At 36.8% G+C, this 17,064-nt stretch overlaps 1 protein-coding gene across 3 annotated transcripts in view; it reads right to left on the bottom strand.

Moving 5' to 3' along the window:
- Positions 1–17,064, bottom strand: part of LOC103710761 — an 83,000-nt gene that overhangs the window by 44,667 nt on the left and 21,269 nt on the right. For all 3 annotated transcript variants that reach the window (XR_005508642.1, XM_039119430.1, XM_017843711.3), the window contains exons 17-29: positions 16,787–16,987; positions 16,493–16,696; positions 13,214–13,323; positions 12,083–12,179; positions 11,891–11,989; positions 8,396–8,551; positions 8,222–8,296; positions 7,621–8,127; positions 7,173–7,520; positions 6,928–7,059; positions 5,402–5,515; positions 5,145–5,329; positions 4,921–5,029 (exon numbers count right to left, since the gene is read on the bottom strand). Coding sequence is in view for 2 of the 3 variants with exons in the window: in XM_039119430.1 (XP_038975358.1) it covers positions 4,921–5,029; positions 5,145–5,329; positions 5,402–5,515; positions 6,928–7,059; positions 7,173–7,520; positions 7,621–8,127; positions 8,222–8,296; positions 8,396–8,551; positions 11,891–11,989; positions 12,083–12,179; positions 13,214–13,323; positions 16,493–16,696; positions 16,787–16,987 (2,337 nt within the window). In the remaining variant the exon portion in view is untranslated. The remainder of the gene's footprint in view (positions 1–4,920; positions 5,030–5,144; positions 5,330–5,401; positions 5,516–6,927; positions 7,060–7,172; positions 7,521–7,620; positions 8,128–8,221; positions 8,297–8,395; positions 8,552–11,890; positions 11,990–12,082; positions 12,180–13,213; positions 13,324–16,492; positions 16,697–16,786; positions 16,988–17,064) is intronic.

Here is a 17,064-nt window from a genome sequence, read left to right as displayed (position 1 = left end):
TCAAGAGATGCAATTAATAGTCTAGCTTTGGTTTCATCTGGATTCTAGACCATTATTTAATATGTTGGTAACTGAAAAGTTTCTCTTTGGAGTTTCAAAACATGTCACACACTTGTGCCTACATTTTGATGCCTATTACCTAATATATTACACATTTAAGGCAAAAAGATCTGAGCAACGTATCATGATCAATAACACTGCATGCAGATAAAGAGGATGAACTCAAAAACCAAATGCAGATCCATCATCTGAAGCAAAGGCACTCTTTGTCAATCATCAGAACATGGTGACCAAGTAGCTATTGTCACCTGATAGCAGACTCAAGTATACAGGTGCTGATGGACTTGGTCATTGGCCACCTCAGCACAATCTAAACTGGTTCAAGTCCAAGTATGACTCCTGTGAACCAAATCAGCCAGAAAATGTGCTCAGCTTAACGACGAATCAGGCTTGGCTAATAAGAAATCAGCCATGCCTATACTATATGCATATACTATATTAACAATAAAATCTTGGTACCGGTACTTGTACCAGTCAGGTTCCAATCTTGATATAATGCTTGTATGTACCATACTGACACCAGTACAGTAATTGGTGCCAACACAAAAGCCAGCATTATTTTTTATTTTTCATGGTACCAATATGAAGAGCATACCAAGTACCAGCCCTTCACCGGTCTAGTTCAATATGGCTGATATGGACCAGGTTTTTTATATCCAAGATAATAGGTTCATACAAACTACGAACTTCCCATATCTAGCTTTACTCATGATTTTGAGTCTTACATGAATTTAATGTAGTTTGTCTTGTCATGCCCTATGCCAAGAAGCCCAAGACAACAATAGGTCAAGTTTCCCTGCTGGCAAAGGAAACAGTTCCTAGAAACTTCGAAGTTGTAACAACCCAAGACCTCACCTGAAAAGCTTAGCCAAAAAGTTACTGACAGAGGTCCTTGGCCCTGCCCAAATATTCAAGACCTCCCCAATGCACGAATGATGTGGGACTAAACACACCCATAAGGGTCCACATAGTATCAACAAAGCAATCTTACATTAGAAGACCAACTATAAGGCATAGCTTAAGTTGCTATCACCAAAGAGAAAAAAGCCTGACTGAAAATTGATCCTCTTTTAAATAAATATTCCAGCGTGATAAGCTGCCTTCTATTTGGCCATGACTTCGCTTAGAAGTTTAAAAATGTAAAACCCGGGTTTGATTCACAAGACTGAGTCAGCCAAGGCCGCAAGATTGGAATTTCAAGGAGGCCCAGGCTGGCGGAAATGGCATACCTGTGGTACGTATTCTCAACCACATTCGCTGGAATATGGTTGAAGTGAAACCAGGATCCAATAGCTCGCTATATCTTCTTCTTTTTATCCTTCTTTAGCATTGAGTCAATCCTCTCCTACTTCGAATCCTTGCTGGAGAAGACATGTGGATCTAAATTATGAATGGTGGAATCTCTTTGGAAGACTTCTTTCCAAGGAATGCCATACCGGCCCATACCGGCCGGTACGGGCCAGTACGTACCGGTCCGGTCCCTGACCGGTACCGGACACAGATGAAAACCGGTATTTTCCGGTTTTCTTCTGTGAACCGGCCGGTACGGAGACCGTACCGGCCGATACCGGCCGGTACCGCTTGGTACCGGCCTCGTACCGGTGCGAACTGGCCGGTTCGCACCGGTACGGTGTTTTTTTTTTGGGGGGGGGAACCACAGCGCCTCGCTGTGGTTTTTAAAACCACCGCGTGGCGCGTGATTTTTGAAACCACGCGCCACGCGTGGTTTCAAGGAAGAAGTGGCCCACGGGCCACTTCTTTCAAAAACAAAAAAAAAAGCCGTTTTTTTTTTTTTTTTGGGAACCACAGCGCCACGCTCTGTGGTTTTTAAACCACCGCGTGGCGCGTGGTTTTAAGAAAGAAGTGACCGTGGGCCACTTCTTTCAAATAAAAAAAAAACAGGGTTTTTTTTTTTTTGGGAACCACAGCGCCACGCGCTGTGGTTTTTAAACCACAGCGTGGCGCGTGGTTTTAAAAACCACGCGCCCGCCGTGGTTTTAAGGAAGAAAGCTGTGGCCGAGGCCACAGCTTTTTTTTTTTTTTGATGGGAAAGAAAGTGGTCCGGACCAGTACCGTACCGGTCCGGACCGGTACCGTACCGGTCCGGCCGGCCACCGGTACGCCGATCCGGACCGGTACGGCGGACCTTGCTTCTTTCTGCTATCAAAAGTCTCCAGCATAGATACAATACCGGCCACCGCCTCTGCTGATGGCTTCCCTAACTGAGAAGGCTCTGTTGATCTCTAGATCTGCCCTGCTACTCGCATAACCAGAGCCTGATCGTAGTATGAGGACCCAAATCGAGCCCTATGCTTGGCCACCTCATTCTGCTGCCATTGATCGTCTATATTTACCTGAATGGCAACCTGAATTTGTGCCTCCCGTTATTTGGAGCGGATGCCTTCTTTAACTTCCTAGAGTGATAAGAAGGTAGCTCCATTGCTCGACAGTCCACCTCCGTCTTCTCGGAAATTCTCTTCTTCGCTACCTTGAAATCAGCGAAGTGCCTCTTCATCAGTTGTCGAACCTTCTGTGAGCATTTTTGGCATATAGCTAAGTGCTACTTCAACCTCATTACCCCTCCTTTCTGAACTCTATGTTGCACCAATTGCACTTCCAGTAGTGCCAACTCAAGAGCATTTGCCCATGATCCCAACCAATGTCATGTTTTAGCTCTTTTTTTCTTGATGATTTCATTCCTGAAGCTTTATCAAATACGCTAGTTTATCAATTATTTAAAAATAGCAAAATTTTATTACAATCAAGATAATATTTTTTCAAAAAATATATCTAATTTATCTAAGATATAGTACTATTTTTTATATTTTTATTTATTTATATATTTTTAATAATATTTAAATTAAAAAAATATGTTTAAATACCATAAATTTAGAAAAATATTTTTTTAAATATGTATTATGTACTACTAATTTTTCATAATTTTTGGTATTAATTATATATATTTTAAATTAAAAAATGATTTTTTATTATAAATATTTTAAAAATTAATTTGCGCTCAGATCTATGTAGAACCTTACCATGGATGCTATATATATTTTTTTAGACCTGTGGCATGCATCAAAGGCTACTTATTTCTCAATTTTTTTAAAATTTAAGCCTAGGACACTATGCGCATAATCGCATCAAAACTTGAATAAATAAATACCAAATTTAGATGGAGAGTAGCCTGTATGCCTCTAAATACACTTCTAACTTTACAATTTTTTTATTTTATTTTTTTATTTTTTAATTCAAAAATATATTTTTAGTTTTTAAAAATTAGATATAATCTAAAAATTAAAAAATTTTATGTGATTGCATAGAGCATCCATGGATCTACAACATATCACAAAATCAAGCCAAAATCAAAAATTTTGGTATGATCTCTCCTTATTTTGCAAATTTTAAGGTATTTTTTGGTGTCCAAAAAATAAGAGAAAATAAGATAGGGGAGAGGAAACATAACTTATTTACAGTTAGAGAGAAAATAAGATAGGGGAGAGGAAGCATAACTTATTTACGGTTGGATCCTCCTTCAATCATGCTGAATCGACATGTTTTTCACCGTGGAGAAGAGAGGTTATTCGAATAGGTTGGAAAGGCCCAAGAAACTTCTCGAGCCTTCCCAACTTACCTTTAAAACAAAAGAAAGAGAGGAGGGAGGGGGCCGGTTCGAAACCGGTCCGACTTGGTGCGAATCGGATGGTTCGCACAGGTTGCGCACGGAACCGGCCAATTCGAACAAAGTCCGTGCGGTTCGTGACCGGTTCGAGCCCGTTCTAACTGATTCCTATCGGTTTGGGACCGATTTCGGCCGATTCAGAGCCGGTTCCAAAAAAATAGGTTAATCGACCCGGTTCACTAGGTCAGCTCAGTATAGGCCGAACTGGACAGCTCGGCCTGGTTTGGCAAACCTTAATCTCATCCATTCACACCTTAGCCCAACATGATCAAAAAACAAAACTCATCAGTCCTAATACAGATTATATTATGAACGTCAAAGTAATTAACATCTTGGTTCAGAAGGCAATGCCTACAAAGACATGTTTCCACATTTTTTGATCCTTTTAGAAAGTTTTCTTGCTCCCTCACAGCACCCTTACTGTCTCGTCCTCACCATCAACATTGTAACTAGAACACATCAAGCCTGGTCCCATCTATTTGAGGTTGGCCTTATGAATCTCATTCATCAAGCATTCCTAATTACTGCTCTCTCTGGTAAAGGGGATGTCCTTGCATTCATGAATCTGAATTTGGATGTACATGGTTTGGCATGGTTTCTAAACCCGCTTGTTCCCCTGAGATCAGAACTTTGGCTTTTCATCTAAACTTGAGACTGGTTAAAGGAGGTGTTCCTCCATCAATATCCCAAACATTAAACTAAGTAAGGTGTCCATATAAAATGTCCGTTGCAAGATCTGTTAATGAGCAACAACTGGCTCTAATAATCTGAAGTTTCCCATTTAAGGCAAAATCTATTGGCACAACATTATTTTGACCTCCGACCAACCATGTGCATTTTAGGTTGGTTGCCTAACAACCAAACACCTCATTAATAGTTAATAATGTATGAAATAAAAACATGAAGCACGAGCAAATCAAATAGCAAAGTTAAGTATCCAATATGACACAAACTAAAGATACTGCGGCCCCTCACCAAAGGGAAAAAAAAAGTAGGATACGATTTTCAGCATCTTGCTCCACAGGCTGAGAAGCAGTCAAGCAGAATGCAGAGTCATGATTTTAGTGGATGTTGTAGATGCCAGAGAAACATTAAAGCTACTGCTAAATTGTTCAGAAAATTTAGTGCATATAAAGGGGAGGGACACGGCTGATAGCTCAAAATTCAGTGAGGAATACCTTTATGGTCAATATTTCCAGGTGGACAGCATTCATTTCATTCTTATCACCACCAATCCATTCAAACTTGTTTTGGACAGTAATTTGAAGCACATCAAGCTCTAGGTAGCTGCAATCCAATAGAAAAATTTACTTGATGGTTAAATAGAAATCTTGCATGATGAACTGTCAAATTAAAACAAAATATAGGATTATGATGAATTCATTTGTCTTATTAAACTTACTCCATACTGTCTGTCCTCCGGGGCATTAGAATTATGGGTCGACTGAGTGAAAGATCCAACTTAAGAGCAGGCGATCCTTCAATTTCAGCTTTTGTAACCCACTTCTCTGAGTTAGTTACTTGGTCTTTCAGCTTAACAACACTCTCCACATTGGTTGGGACAAGACCCATAAAATAACTAACAACCTGCATATAGCATTTTTCGCAGTGAGAACCAGAATTACAATAGAAGAGCATATGCATTTGTCAGCAGCATACCTCCTGCACAAATCGGTTCAAATATACAATCCGAACTTCTGAAAGCTGTCCTGTAAGACTATAATCATAACCACAGTAGTCCTCATCATCTATGCTGAACGAACTGAAATCAAGCTGCATAAATGCAGACCCTTATCATTCATGCAAACAAATCATAGGAGAACAAATAAACTATCCAAAAAAGCAATATAACTGAAACATGACAAACAATGCGCAATGAACAGGTAGATGATATACATAACAAGAGAAAATTATGTAACATAAGATGAGAGAACACTGTTTTCCATAACCATTCAGATAGCATGGGCTAGATACAATGGAATGCACAGGAATAGCTGAAATATTTTTAGAAGGCAATCTTTTAGAAAATAATAATTTTCAAAAAAAAAAACATTTCCTGATCTTACAAACTTTATGACCTTGGTCATCATTATCGAATGGCTTATTCTCAGCCTACTATGAACAATTGAATTCTTCTCTAAGAACCAAAGGGATTCTGGCAATCACAAAATCTAAAAGTTAACATAAATTTATCAACCAAAGACATCAAATTCCAAATTTAGGCCACCAATTTTCATCAAAATATGCACAGTTTCATTGATGTATAACTACTTTAGATCACGTTTTATGATGAACTGGGAATCGATTTAGTGAAAATGAGAGTAGACATTAAAGATTATAGTAAAGTGAACCCAGCAATTTTTTTATGAAAAATAACAACTACATCTTACTGCCACTTACACATCAAGACCCCCTAAAAGACTTTATACTAATAACTGCATTTAAGTCCTCTTAAAAAAAACAACCTATACCACTAATGGGACTAAAGTATGTTTCCTTGAACTAGACTTTACCCGTCCACAAAGAATGGAGAGGTCACTTAATCATGACTGCATTGTCCATACCACCCGCTAAAGAGTGAGCCATTAAAATTTGGTCGTATGCCTCAGTATTTGCATCCACTATGACTTTTACTATTTTTAAATGGGTAAGTAGGACATCGCCTTAAATAAAAGTGCACTAAGCCATTTTTCAATATCAAAATAGAATTTATTGCAACCTAAAATTTAAATCTGGTATTAAATTGATCTTAATCCACAAGTCATTTGGAAATAATCAAATTTTAAATCCATCTCACAATCACCCTAACAGATTGAGATGTTAAAACTATTTTACTATTTCATCAAAGATTCAATACTGACAACCAAAAGTATGTCTTGGCATTATGGACAACACTAGGAACGCTCTCTACCATGTAGCACATTTATTGTTTTCTACACATGGTCTTATTGGAGTTCAGAAAATATTACTAAAATTGATAAAACAAACAAATGGTCAGGAAGAGGGAGGGAACACAGGAAAATCCTGAATATCAATTATATGAACAGCATAATGATATTTGGAAAACCAGAAAATCAATGTTTCCCACAATAAAACCAAGCAACAATAGCTGATAGCATACAAAACTATCAACTTGAAAAATAAAAGCAAGAATTAGATTGAATAGAAAATATTCCATAAGATACCTCAACAAATGAACGCCCCCCAGGATTTCTCATATCACAGATCCAGAAATAAGAATGACTGCTAGGAAGACTGTCGTCACTTATTTTCAGGTTTCCAAGAGCAGCTTTTATACAAAAGGACAATGGGAACACCTGAAGGAACATCAAGTTAATCAAATTAGAAATGACAACCATCAAGCCTTGTCCCAACAACATAACTGAAAGTAGAGCCAACAAAGAGTTGTATTCTAGAAGATAATACAAACCTTGATATCAGTCAGTAAATTATTTTGTGATAAAGTAGCAAGGGAGGTCCCATTTTCATGCATCAAGAAAATTTGCGCCCTGGCCATATTCAAAGTTAAATAAAAAATTACTCTTGTTTTTCCTTTCCCAAGCAATCCTTTAGCAACAGGCTCTTGAACGATAGCTGAGTTGGGCTCGTGAAAAGAAGCATTCTCATATTTGTTTATCATAGAGATGGAAGACTTGCTGATAGATCCATCAGTATCACCATTCTCCTCCACAGCATTGACAGCGTTGACAAATTCCAAAATTGCCAGAATAGTTGGTCGATGACAGAAAAAAGACAACGTAGCAAGGGTAACCATCACCTAATTACATGAATAAAATTTAAAATTTTTAGGAGAAAAAAGTCATGTTATAGTTACTTGTATAAGTATTTCATATGCAGAGAGGAACAAAACTACCTACCCTGTTGTCTACATTACTATAATGAGGAGAACTCTGATCGTATATTACTATCTGAGCTTTCACGAAACTATCCAAAGTATCAGTCATCTCCAAGCTCAAGCTTCTGCTTTGAAGTTCAGCATCAGGAATCAAACCAGGAATCCGACTAAAACTAGGAGGCTTTATCGAAGGCTTTGGAGATGGACAGGAGCATTTGGCACTGTAATACTCAGACATGCTACCCTGACGTCGGACAGGATAGTCAGCAAGGTCATCCAAATCATCTGATGCTTCAAAAAACTTGTCCTCACTATCAGTATGGTTCAGTTGATTGTTGCTAACATTCTGTGCAACAATATCAGTACAGGATGTTGAGCTATGCAAAGTGGGGTCTTCTGTAATATTAATAAACGATCTAGCAAGATAACGGGGCCTAGCTGCTCCCCCACAGCAAAATTGATCTTCAATTTCTAGAGATTTCAGAAGAGTTCCAATAAAAATATTGTTTGCCCTTATTGAAAGCTCAACCTGTTTTTGAGAAATTCTTTATGTCAAACAATGAAGACAACGACAAGTACAAAAAGAAAAGGAAGAAAAGATGTAATTCATCAGAAGAATTTACCCGGCCACCTACTGCTCGAAACTCAAATAAGTGACTCTCTTCGCTAAGCAGTATCTTCTTGAAACTTTGATTGCCCTGGTAGTTAAAGAAAAATTATTGAAACAGAAGGAAGAATAGATTTCCCGGTAAAGTAGTGATATACCCGGCACAGTAGTGATGTATTTCAAATCTTACCTGATAGTTGCAGCTAAAACAGATCCTTAGTTCATCTAGGACACCAGTTAGAAACAATTTCTCCATGTTCATTGCATCAGTGTTATCAAAAGATTTGGTTTTAGTAATTCCTTCCGGGGAGGAAGCTTCAGAGAGGCTAGTTACGGCAGCAGAGCCCTGCATAAGCAGAAAATCAGATCTTGCCAAGGCTGGTTATTGCAAAGGAACTATGAAAATAGCAAAATCAAGCTACAATATTTGATGGTCTATAATTGCTAAAACATGAAGCAGATTTTGTCAAAGAAACCTTTTTTTTTCTTTAGAGTTTAGACTAAATAAATTTCAACTGCTTTACAAACCTGAAAAATGATATTGCATAATGCATATACTTGAAAACATGCCAGTAAAAGAATTGAAGAACAAAAATATTTCTAATGCTTATATATATATATATATATATATATATATATATATTACTTAATGCATGAACAGAAAGATTAGAGAGAACATAAACAATCTGCATGTGTTTTTTATTCCTTTGGAGTTGGAGGAAACATGGTGCAGTACTACAAGAGCTGACTTGGCAGGTATTAAGGTTTAAAAGATTGATTAGACTATTGAGGATACGAATGTGTAAGAAGTGAAAATTTGTTTACCGGCAACTGTAAACAGTAAGTATTATATCTCGGCATGTAATAAGTGACCAGGCGAGCATTTCCGCCACGTCATATCTTACTGGATAATGTTATGGTATGAACTAATATTAATTTGAGATAGCAATAAATCTGGAGAATGAAAATATCTGGTTCTAAAGATAAAAAAGAAGAAAATAATATGGAAAGAAGCTGTACTAAAAAGAAAGATGAAGACCATATCTTGACAAACTTTGATGGATAGCCCAAGTGTGATTATATCATTATACTCATATTCTGTTGCCTGAACAGCGCTCTAAATACTAAAAAGTAGCACGATATACATTCATGACTTCATGTGTTATTGAATGTACGCTTGATATAAGGCTGGTCTCACCATAATGTTGAGAGAACAACAATAAGAATTAAGAAGAATAGAAATAATAATCCCCAAAGTGGATATCACATAAGAAGATGTTCCAACTTTCAACACTACCAGCTAATGCATGCTTGCAAAATTGCAGTGAATCATACAAAGAAAGTTCACAAAAGAAGGCGGATAACCATGATAATGTCAAAATAAGCCTGATGAAGGGTAAATGAAACATGAGTTATGGAGAAAGCTCGATATGTTAATAATAATAGTCGATATAACATACTGATCATAACATGTTCAGACATGAAACACTAAATTGCTGATGATTTTTAACCAGAACTTTAGCTGTCCCATCCCTGAAGACCGCTGTGAGATGCAAGATCATAGAAACTTAAGAGTATTTAGAAGGCACCTCAGAAAAGAAACTAAAAGGAAAAGAAAAAAAAATCATGAGAATGTACTTTACTTATTTTTTCAAGTATGAAAGAACATTCACTTTCTCAGGTTTTCTAATGGATGTAAAGAACAGATCTTGTATAGTTCTAAAGAATTCTATTAGAGTTATCCGGATAAATGATATTGTATCATAGCTTGTTGGGAACATGCAAAGACAAGCAAACCACATAGTTAAAAAAAAAAGGTTTTGATATCTATTTCCTAAGTTAATGGTTTTGATATCTATTTCCTAAGTTAATGGTAAGTGCATAGTGAATGTGGGAATTTAGTCAATAAGGTAGTGATCTAATGAAATTTAGGATGCAGAAACATTTAGGAATTATCCATAAAGAAATAAAAATATATGTAATATAAAATAATAAAAAATTCACATTATTGCAGTATAAAATTGAACGGCGGAGTTGATTATAAATGCAAAACTATAGTTTCATACTTCTGTTAGATATCATTTAACCAATTTTAATATCATACTTGTATAATAGGAATGGAAAAAATTGAGAGTGGACATGAGGAAGCAAATATGTGTAGGAGCAAGATTCCAAAACAAGCAGGTCACCTGGTAGGAAACTCTAATTACTAAGGATTGACTGGTAACAGAAACATAATATTCTACACGCTGATTGTATAAGGCAATATTGGAAAGAGGTTCAACATTATTCAACTAAAGATTTTAATTGAACTCACTAACTCAGTGTGGGAGTTAAAAAAATAATTAAAAAAAACTAGTTTTTACAAAGTGATCCATGATTCAGGATATATCATGCAAAGTTCCCTCAGATTATGAGCAAGGTACAAGCAAATCGAGTACCAAAGAGGGTCAGATCCTTCATCTCAAGTGGCTTCTAATTTCTAATCATCTGTGTTAAGCTTATATTACTTGTATCAGACTATACTGGTGTTTGTTGAGTAACACCAAATCAACCCCCACCCCCACCCCCACCCCCACCCTGCAAAAAGCAAAACAAAAAAAAACACCCACCCAACAAAACAAACCACCACCACCCGTGCCCCGCGCGCACACAAAACAACCTTTTCATTCAAATATTTTAAGGCTCAATCTGCAAATTATACATAATAGTGACAAGAAGTCTCATTTCACAAATAGATCGAAAGGTTTGAAATCAGTGTATCCCACAGTATGTTTGCTTCCTAAGTTCCTATAGTATGGCCAATATATGAACTTCTTGCGATGCCTACAGTATTCATCCACAATGTGTTGTTATGTCAACATAGTTAGAACTTCACATATAGATCTTATCATGAATTTTTAGATTATTGTGCTGTTAAAGCATAAACATAGCGGTGTAATATTTGTTTGAAAAATTATCTGAAAATATTCAATACACGTTTTAAACAGCAATCATTGTATATATTCAAGATGCACAATGATCCTGTGCTTCTAAGATTTAGTTCCATTACAAGTCTACCATAATAATAGCTAATATACTATCTCCTATCTGGTTTATGACATTCATCAGCATTCAGCACCCACATGCATGTTAACAAAGACCTGGACTGGAATGTTTCCAAGATGTTCGACATTCCTGTCAGCATAAGTGTCACGTCATAGACATGCAAAAAGAGCTAACTTGTTGCTCCCATCAAATATTATACACTGCTGACATTGCTCGAGAAATTAAAAAATTAAAATTACTATATTAGATTAACGATACATTTATGTTTGCTCCAGCTTTACAGTTAAAAACCAATGATTGAAATCAAAGATCTTTCCCCTTGCTTCTGCTTTATTTCTCTCAAGTCCTTAACTATAAGTTTTGAAGTTGTGTTATATAGAAAAAATTAAATGTAGATACGAGAACAATGTGCTAGAATTTAGTGTGTATAATGGTTGTAAAATTGAATAAAGTTACTGTAAGACAATGAAGTTGCACCAAGAAAATAATTAAGTATATCTAACATGGGATGAGAAAGTATTCGTGAAAGTGATTTATGGATCCAGCATGTACGAACAAAGCAAATGAACATGGTTGACAAGAATTATAGAGACTCTTTTGCATCCAAAGAAATGTTACTAGATTATCAAGAAAGTACCGATGCACGATATATAGCTCCTTGAAAACGATTTTGCCATGTCTTTCGTATTTCATCACTATCACATAGTACAATCAATGCATTGACATCTTCCACAACCTGCATTAATGAGAAAGCAGCTGAAAGATGGAACTTGTGTCATCAATAACCTAATCATAATGATCAGATGTATTAAAACGCAGTCAACCATTCCTTGGGATTGGATTGTCCAGCATCGTACAGAGCTAGCACATTTTCAACACCACCTGTGAACTCTGTTGGAACTTGATGCACTTGTTTCCCTCGTAAACTGGAATTACATTATGCAGTACATAGACACTAAATCAGAATCATAAAAATCACTCGCTTCAAAACAACAGCTGTGATAAAATCTTAGTCCCTTTTTGCTAACTATATTATATGTTCAGAAACCAAAAAAATTTGCAAGATCACGCCAGAAAGCTCTCTTAGTCTCTGCATGTATACTGGCAAGGCACTAAAGATCATCAGACCAACAAAACATGCAAAAAGTAGGACCCTGATATTATAGATCCAGGAGTATAAAGAATTAGTGGATGAAAGAAGATAAAAGAACATACAACATACTCCATGGTAAAATCTGAAATGAGAGAGCATTAGGAATTTCAAAACAGTCTTTCTTCAATAAATAGCTTATGCTGATGAAAAAGAATGAGCATTTTTCCTGAGTTTGTATAATAGGGGTTATCTTCCAATGCACTGCACATGCAAGTATTTAAGTGAGATTTTTCTTGTAACTTCTACGTGGCAGGGACAATGAAACCAAATACCACAAAAGCAAATATACTTTTCATCAACCTCATTCTTCATCAATTAGAATATGTTTTTTTTTCCTAACTGTTACCTAAGACTTCCTTCAAAGTTCAAAGTCAAAATGGCCATGCAACAAGTACACAAGACTAGAGTGGCACATTTCAACTTCATCCACCATTTCAACTTCATCCACTTTGTTTTAATCCTCCTGGTGGCATTATTGCGCGTATTTATCCCTTTCATACATTTCTAGAAAGTGACTGTTTGAGGCTTCTCATACTTTAGTTCCTGAGAGTGTTCATGACATGGAGTAAAATTAATCATATATGGGCAAGGAGCCAAGGACAGACCAACAGACTCATTCCTTCAACAAGAAAAAACATAAGAATATTATAGCACTTACGGAATTGTATTAAACTTTTTCATTCTTAAAATTTCAAAAATAAATCTCGATGCAAATCTAAGAATTGTGAAATAACAAATAGTATAGTTTGAACTTTGAATACATATTTCAATGAATGATGTGTGTGTTAGAAGGGAAATATGAAAAACCTGTAATATTGTTTGTATGTTTTAGATGTCGGATTTTCCAATATATAAAGAAATGGCCCAACAAGACAAAAGTATCTGCGCTGCCATATAGCTTCTCTGTTTCCCACACCCTGTACAGAAAAATTAATCAAGATTATCAGTCTATTGCATAGGATCAATGTTTTAGTATTGCTTAAGCAATGTCACATGAGTATCAGCAACATGCAATGTGAGAAGTAGGATGAGTCAACTAATGAAGCACCGTAAAAATCATAACACAGAATACTACCCTATTTTTGTTTGGTACCCACATCTCATGGTTTTTCTGTTGTACAAGTATGTAATAGATACCTAGACTAGGACTGTCTTAGACGCCCAGGAGTTTTTCCATAGTTGATACTTATAAAGAGAAACTTGATAGTTGAGCATTTAGACTTGGAACCCTGGAATTTTTTTTTTTGAGATTGCAGTGTCATCTTTTTGGGTAGTCCTTTCTAATATAGCATGAGGTTTTACAATAACTTATTCCCACATGATAGATTTTTTTTAAAACTTTTTTCCAAGATGACCATTGAAAAACATGTATACTATATCTTGTCATTTTCTTGAGGCTTCATAAATCATAAAGGTTTAGGATTCCAATACTTCATATCAAGGTACGCTGAACCGGTACCGGTAAGCGTACCGGTCGCCTACCGGACCGGTTCGTATCCGGTACAAACCGATCTTTGTTTATATTTTTTTTTATTTTGGTTCACAGACGCGCCCGGATGCACGTGGAAAAAAAAATTTGGTTTGCATCTGCATCCGCGTGCGGACGCACGGAGCTGGCCAAATGCCACTCTGTGGCATTTATGACCAGCGCAGGGCAGCGCACTGCCCCGAGCGAATAAGCTGGCCCGCGCCCGTGCGGGGCAGTATGAGCTAACCCGCACCCGCGCGGGCGGGGGAATCGCGCCCGCGCGCCGTGAAGGCACGCCGCGCACGAGGCGCTCTGCCCCAAGGGAACGCGTTCCTTTCGGGCCACACGCTCTCACACCATAGCGCGCGCTATGGTTTAAAATCCACAACGCGTGCGCTGTGGTTAAAAAAAATGGTACCGGTGCGAACCGGTACGGGCCGGTACGAGATCAGTACGTAGCTGGTACGCATGCATACCGGTCAGTACTAGCCCGAAAATAACTGGAACCGGTATCCACGCTATTCGGATACCGGTTCCAGGCCGGACCGGTCGTATCGGGCCGAACCGGCCGGTACGGACCAGTTCGGCAGACCATGCTTCATACCAATGTAACAACTCGTACGAAAACCATGCAACAAAGCAATGTGCATGCAACATTGGTTTTCATTATCTATTATTCTCCAACCTGTGTTTAAATTGTAAAAAAAAAAATGTTGTAAATCTTTCTTGTCCTTTCTTCGCTTTATCATATTTAGATACATAATGGAACCTCACATTTTAGGTGTTCCATTTGTGGCTGAATTGTAAAACAAATACTCATGAACCCTGCTATCATGGTTTGCTATACCAACCATACCATTATCATGCCGGTGCCGAATTGGTATGTGGTACAAGGGGCATACCGAGTGTTGGTACGCCAAACTAGCCCCCATACCGACATAGTAACAAGTAGGTACCGGTACAAGGTCTGGTACCAAGATACCGAACCTTGCCTGCAATCATATTATAACGATAGATTATAGGTTGAGAGCTAAATTAAAAAATAGTAACTAATGTAAATGCTTTCTTAGATGAACCATTTTATGATTTGAAATTGGAGCATCAGAACCTTCATACATCAGTCACAGCAACTTAACTTTATTTAAATCGATAGCCACTACATCACTAACTGATGCAAGGATGTGGTTGAGTTGTAGAACATTAACAGTAATTAAATTCTAGAGGTTCTATTATGGTTAAATTGTAAAACATTAAGAGTTCCCTAAATTCATGAGTACCAAATTTTAATAACACTCATGAACCCTGCAATTACTATAGTGACAGTTTCTAAGTTGAGAGCTAAACTAAAAAATAGTAACTAACATGTGAATGCTTTTGTGAATTTGTATTCAGCATTTCTTAGCATTAACTGTTTCATGATTCGAAATTGGGGCATCAGAATGTTCAAATATGGGCCACGCAACTTAACTTATTTAAATTGATAGCCACAACATCACTAACTAATGCAAGGATGTTCAAATGATGCATTATAGTGACATAATTTGTGTGTTTTGTAGAACCATAATGTTCCATACAACAATAATTTTAACACTTCGGTTTCACTTTTTCCCTAAAGACTCGCTTTAAACGCATTTTAAGCACCATTTAATTAGTAAGTAAAAAACAACATAAAGTAAGCAAAGCATCAATGTGGTCAAAGGTGTCAATTCCCATGCCAGCCCTGGGGAACAACTAGCAATTGCTTAAAATTTCAAAATTTACTGTGACATTCAGTAATTTACATTTCCTATACATTCAACTAGAGTTGTACAAAGTCATTCTAAAGTATCTGCAAGCAAGAAATAAACAGAAATAATTTAAATGGGTATCTGAGATTGCCTTAAATAGGAATACCGGGCAGAAGAGGACCTATAAAGCCAATACCAAATAGTGGGGAAAAGGCTAGATGGTAATGGTCAAGGTTATGGTTATTGAATATCCACTTAAATTATTGAAATGTGAAATACACACTTAAAGTCACTTGAACGGAATACCAAAAAGACTGATCTAAGTGTCAGAATCCAAATATAAATATACTTTATAAAATCATAATAATTTAAATCTACAATTGCATTGTTATGATTCCAACAAAGGTATGATTTAGCCATTATAGAAATTTTAATTGTGTGTACTACATAGTTTACAAGCCAAACAGTTTATATGATTATATTAAGGGGAATCCAATTGCATACTTATAATTTACAATGGTGTGATTTAATGATTATCAAAACTCAAAAGTTTAATTTCTGTACGACACACAGTTTGTTGCCAAAACAAATTATATAATTATATAAATTCCAATAGACTAAAATGTAGCATAATTTAGCAAAGTGACTAGATATTCGGTCATGCCTAGAACTAGAAGGTCAAACAGACATAAAAACAAATGCTTTGAAAGCACCTAAGACAAGTACGCAGTTGTTAACCTAGATGTTTAGGCAGGCTAGCCACAAAAACATACTCTTAAGCATTAGACTTCATAGTCGGTACAAAGACAGACTACATATTGGACAGATATGACATTAAAAATTTAGACATTTGTTAGAACAGTCTTTGAAATAATCAATCCAGAAACAAACCTTCCATGTGAGAACAGATAACCATCCTTCAAAATCAGCTTGATTCCATGGGAGAGTAACATCTGGGCTCATGCCATCTTCCTCCCGAAAGATCTTCGCAACCTGCATTAATCGGTGATACCTGGCTGGGGAGAAGTGAAATCCCAATGAAGGCAACCGTACAGCAAGTCTTGTAGAAGGATAGAAAGGATTTTCCGATTGAATCTATGGGAAAAAATGAAAGAGAAGATTATCAAAGTTAGGCTGATTTTATAAGAAAACAGTTCTTTAAAAAAAATACCAGTAAATGAAAACCTGCTGAAGTTTTAGGACAATTCCACACTTCTCAATAACTGGCAAGAAACTATTATGGTTTTGTTGATTAATATCTATGTCAATAGGTGTTTCACTCCAGCAATAATCACCATCCACCAAGAATGCAGTTACATCACTCAGCACCAAATTGAACTGCAAGTACATATCCTTTTCTTCAGAAGAATCACAGCCCCAGCAGTCCTGAATGCAAGAAAGATATAGGGATGAACACTGACAAATGTGCCAGAAGTACTTAACTGTAAAAGTTATTCAGTGAG

The sequence above is a fragment of the Phoenix dactylifera genome, chromosome 2, assembly GCF_009389715.1.
Source record: "Phoenix dactylifera cultivar Barhee BC4 chromosome 2, palm_55x_up_171113_PBpolish2nd_filt_p, whole genome shotgun sequence".
Lineage (NCBI taxonomy): Eukaryota > Viridiplantae > Streptophyta > Magnoliopsida > Arecales > Arecaceae > Phoenix > Phoenix dactylifera.
The sequence above is the reverse complement of the archived record's forward strand: the minus strand, read 5'-3'. Positions and strand labels throughout refer to the sequence as shown.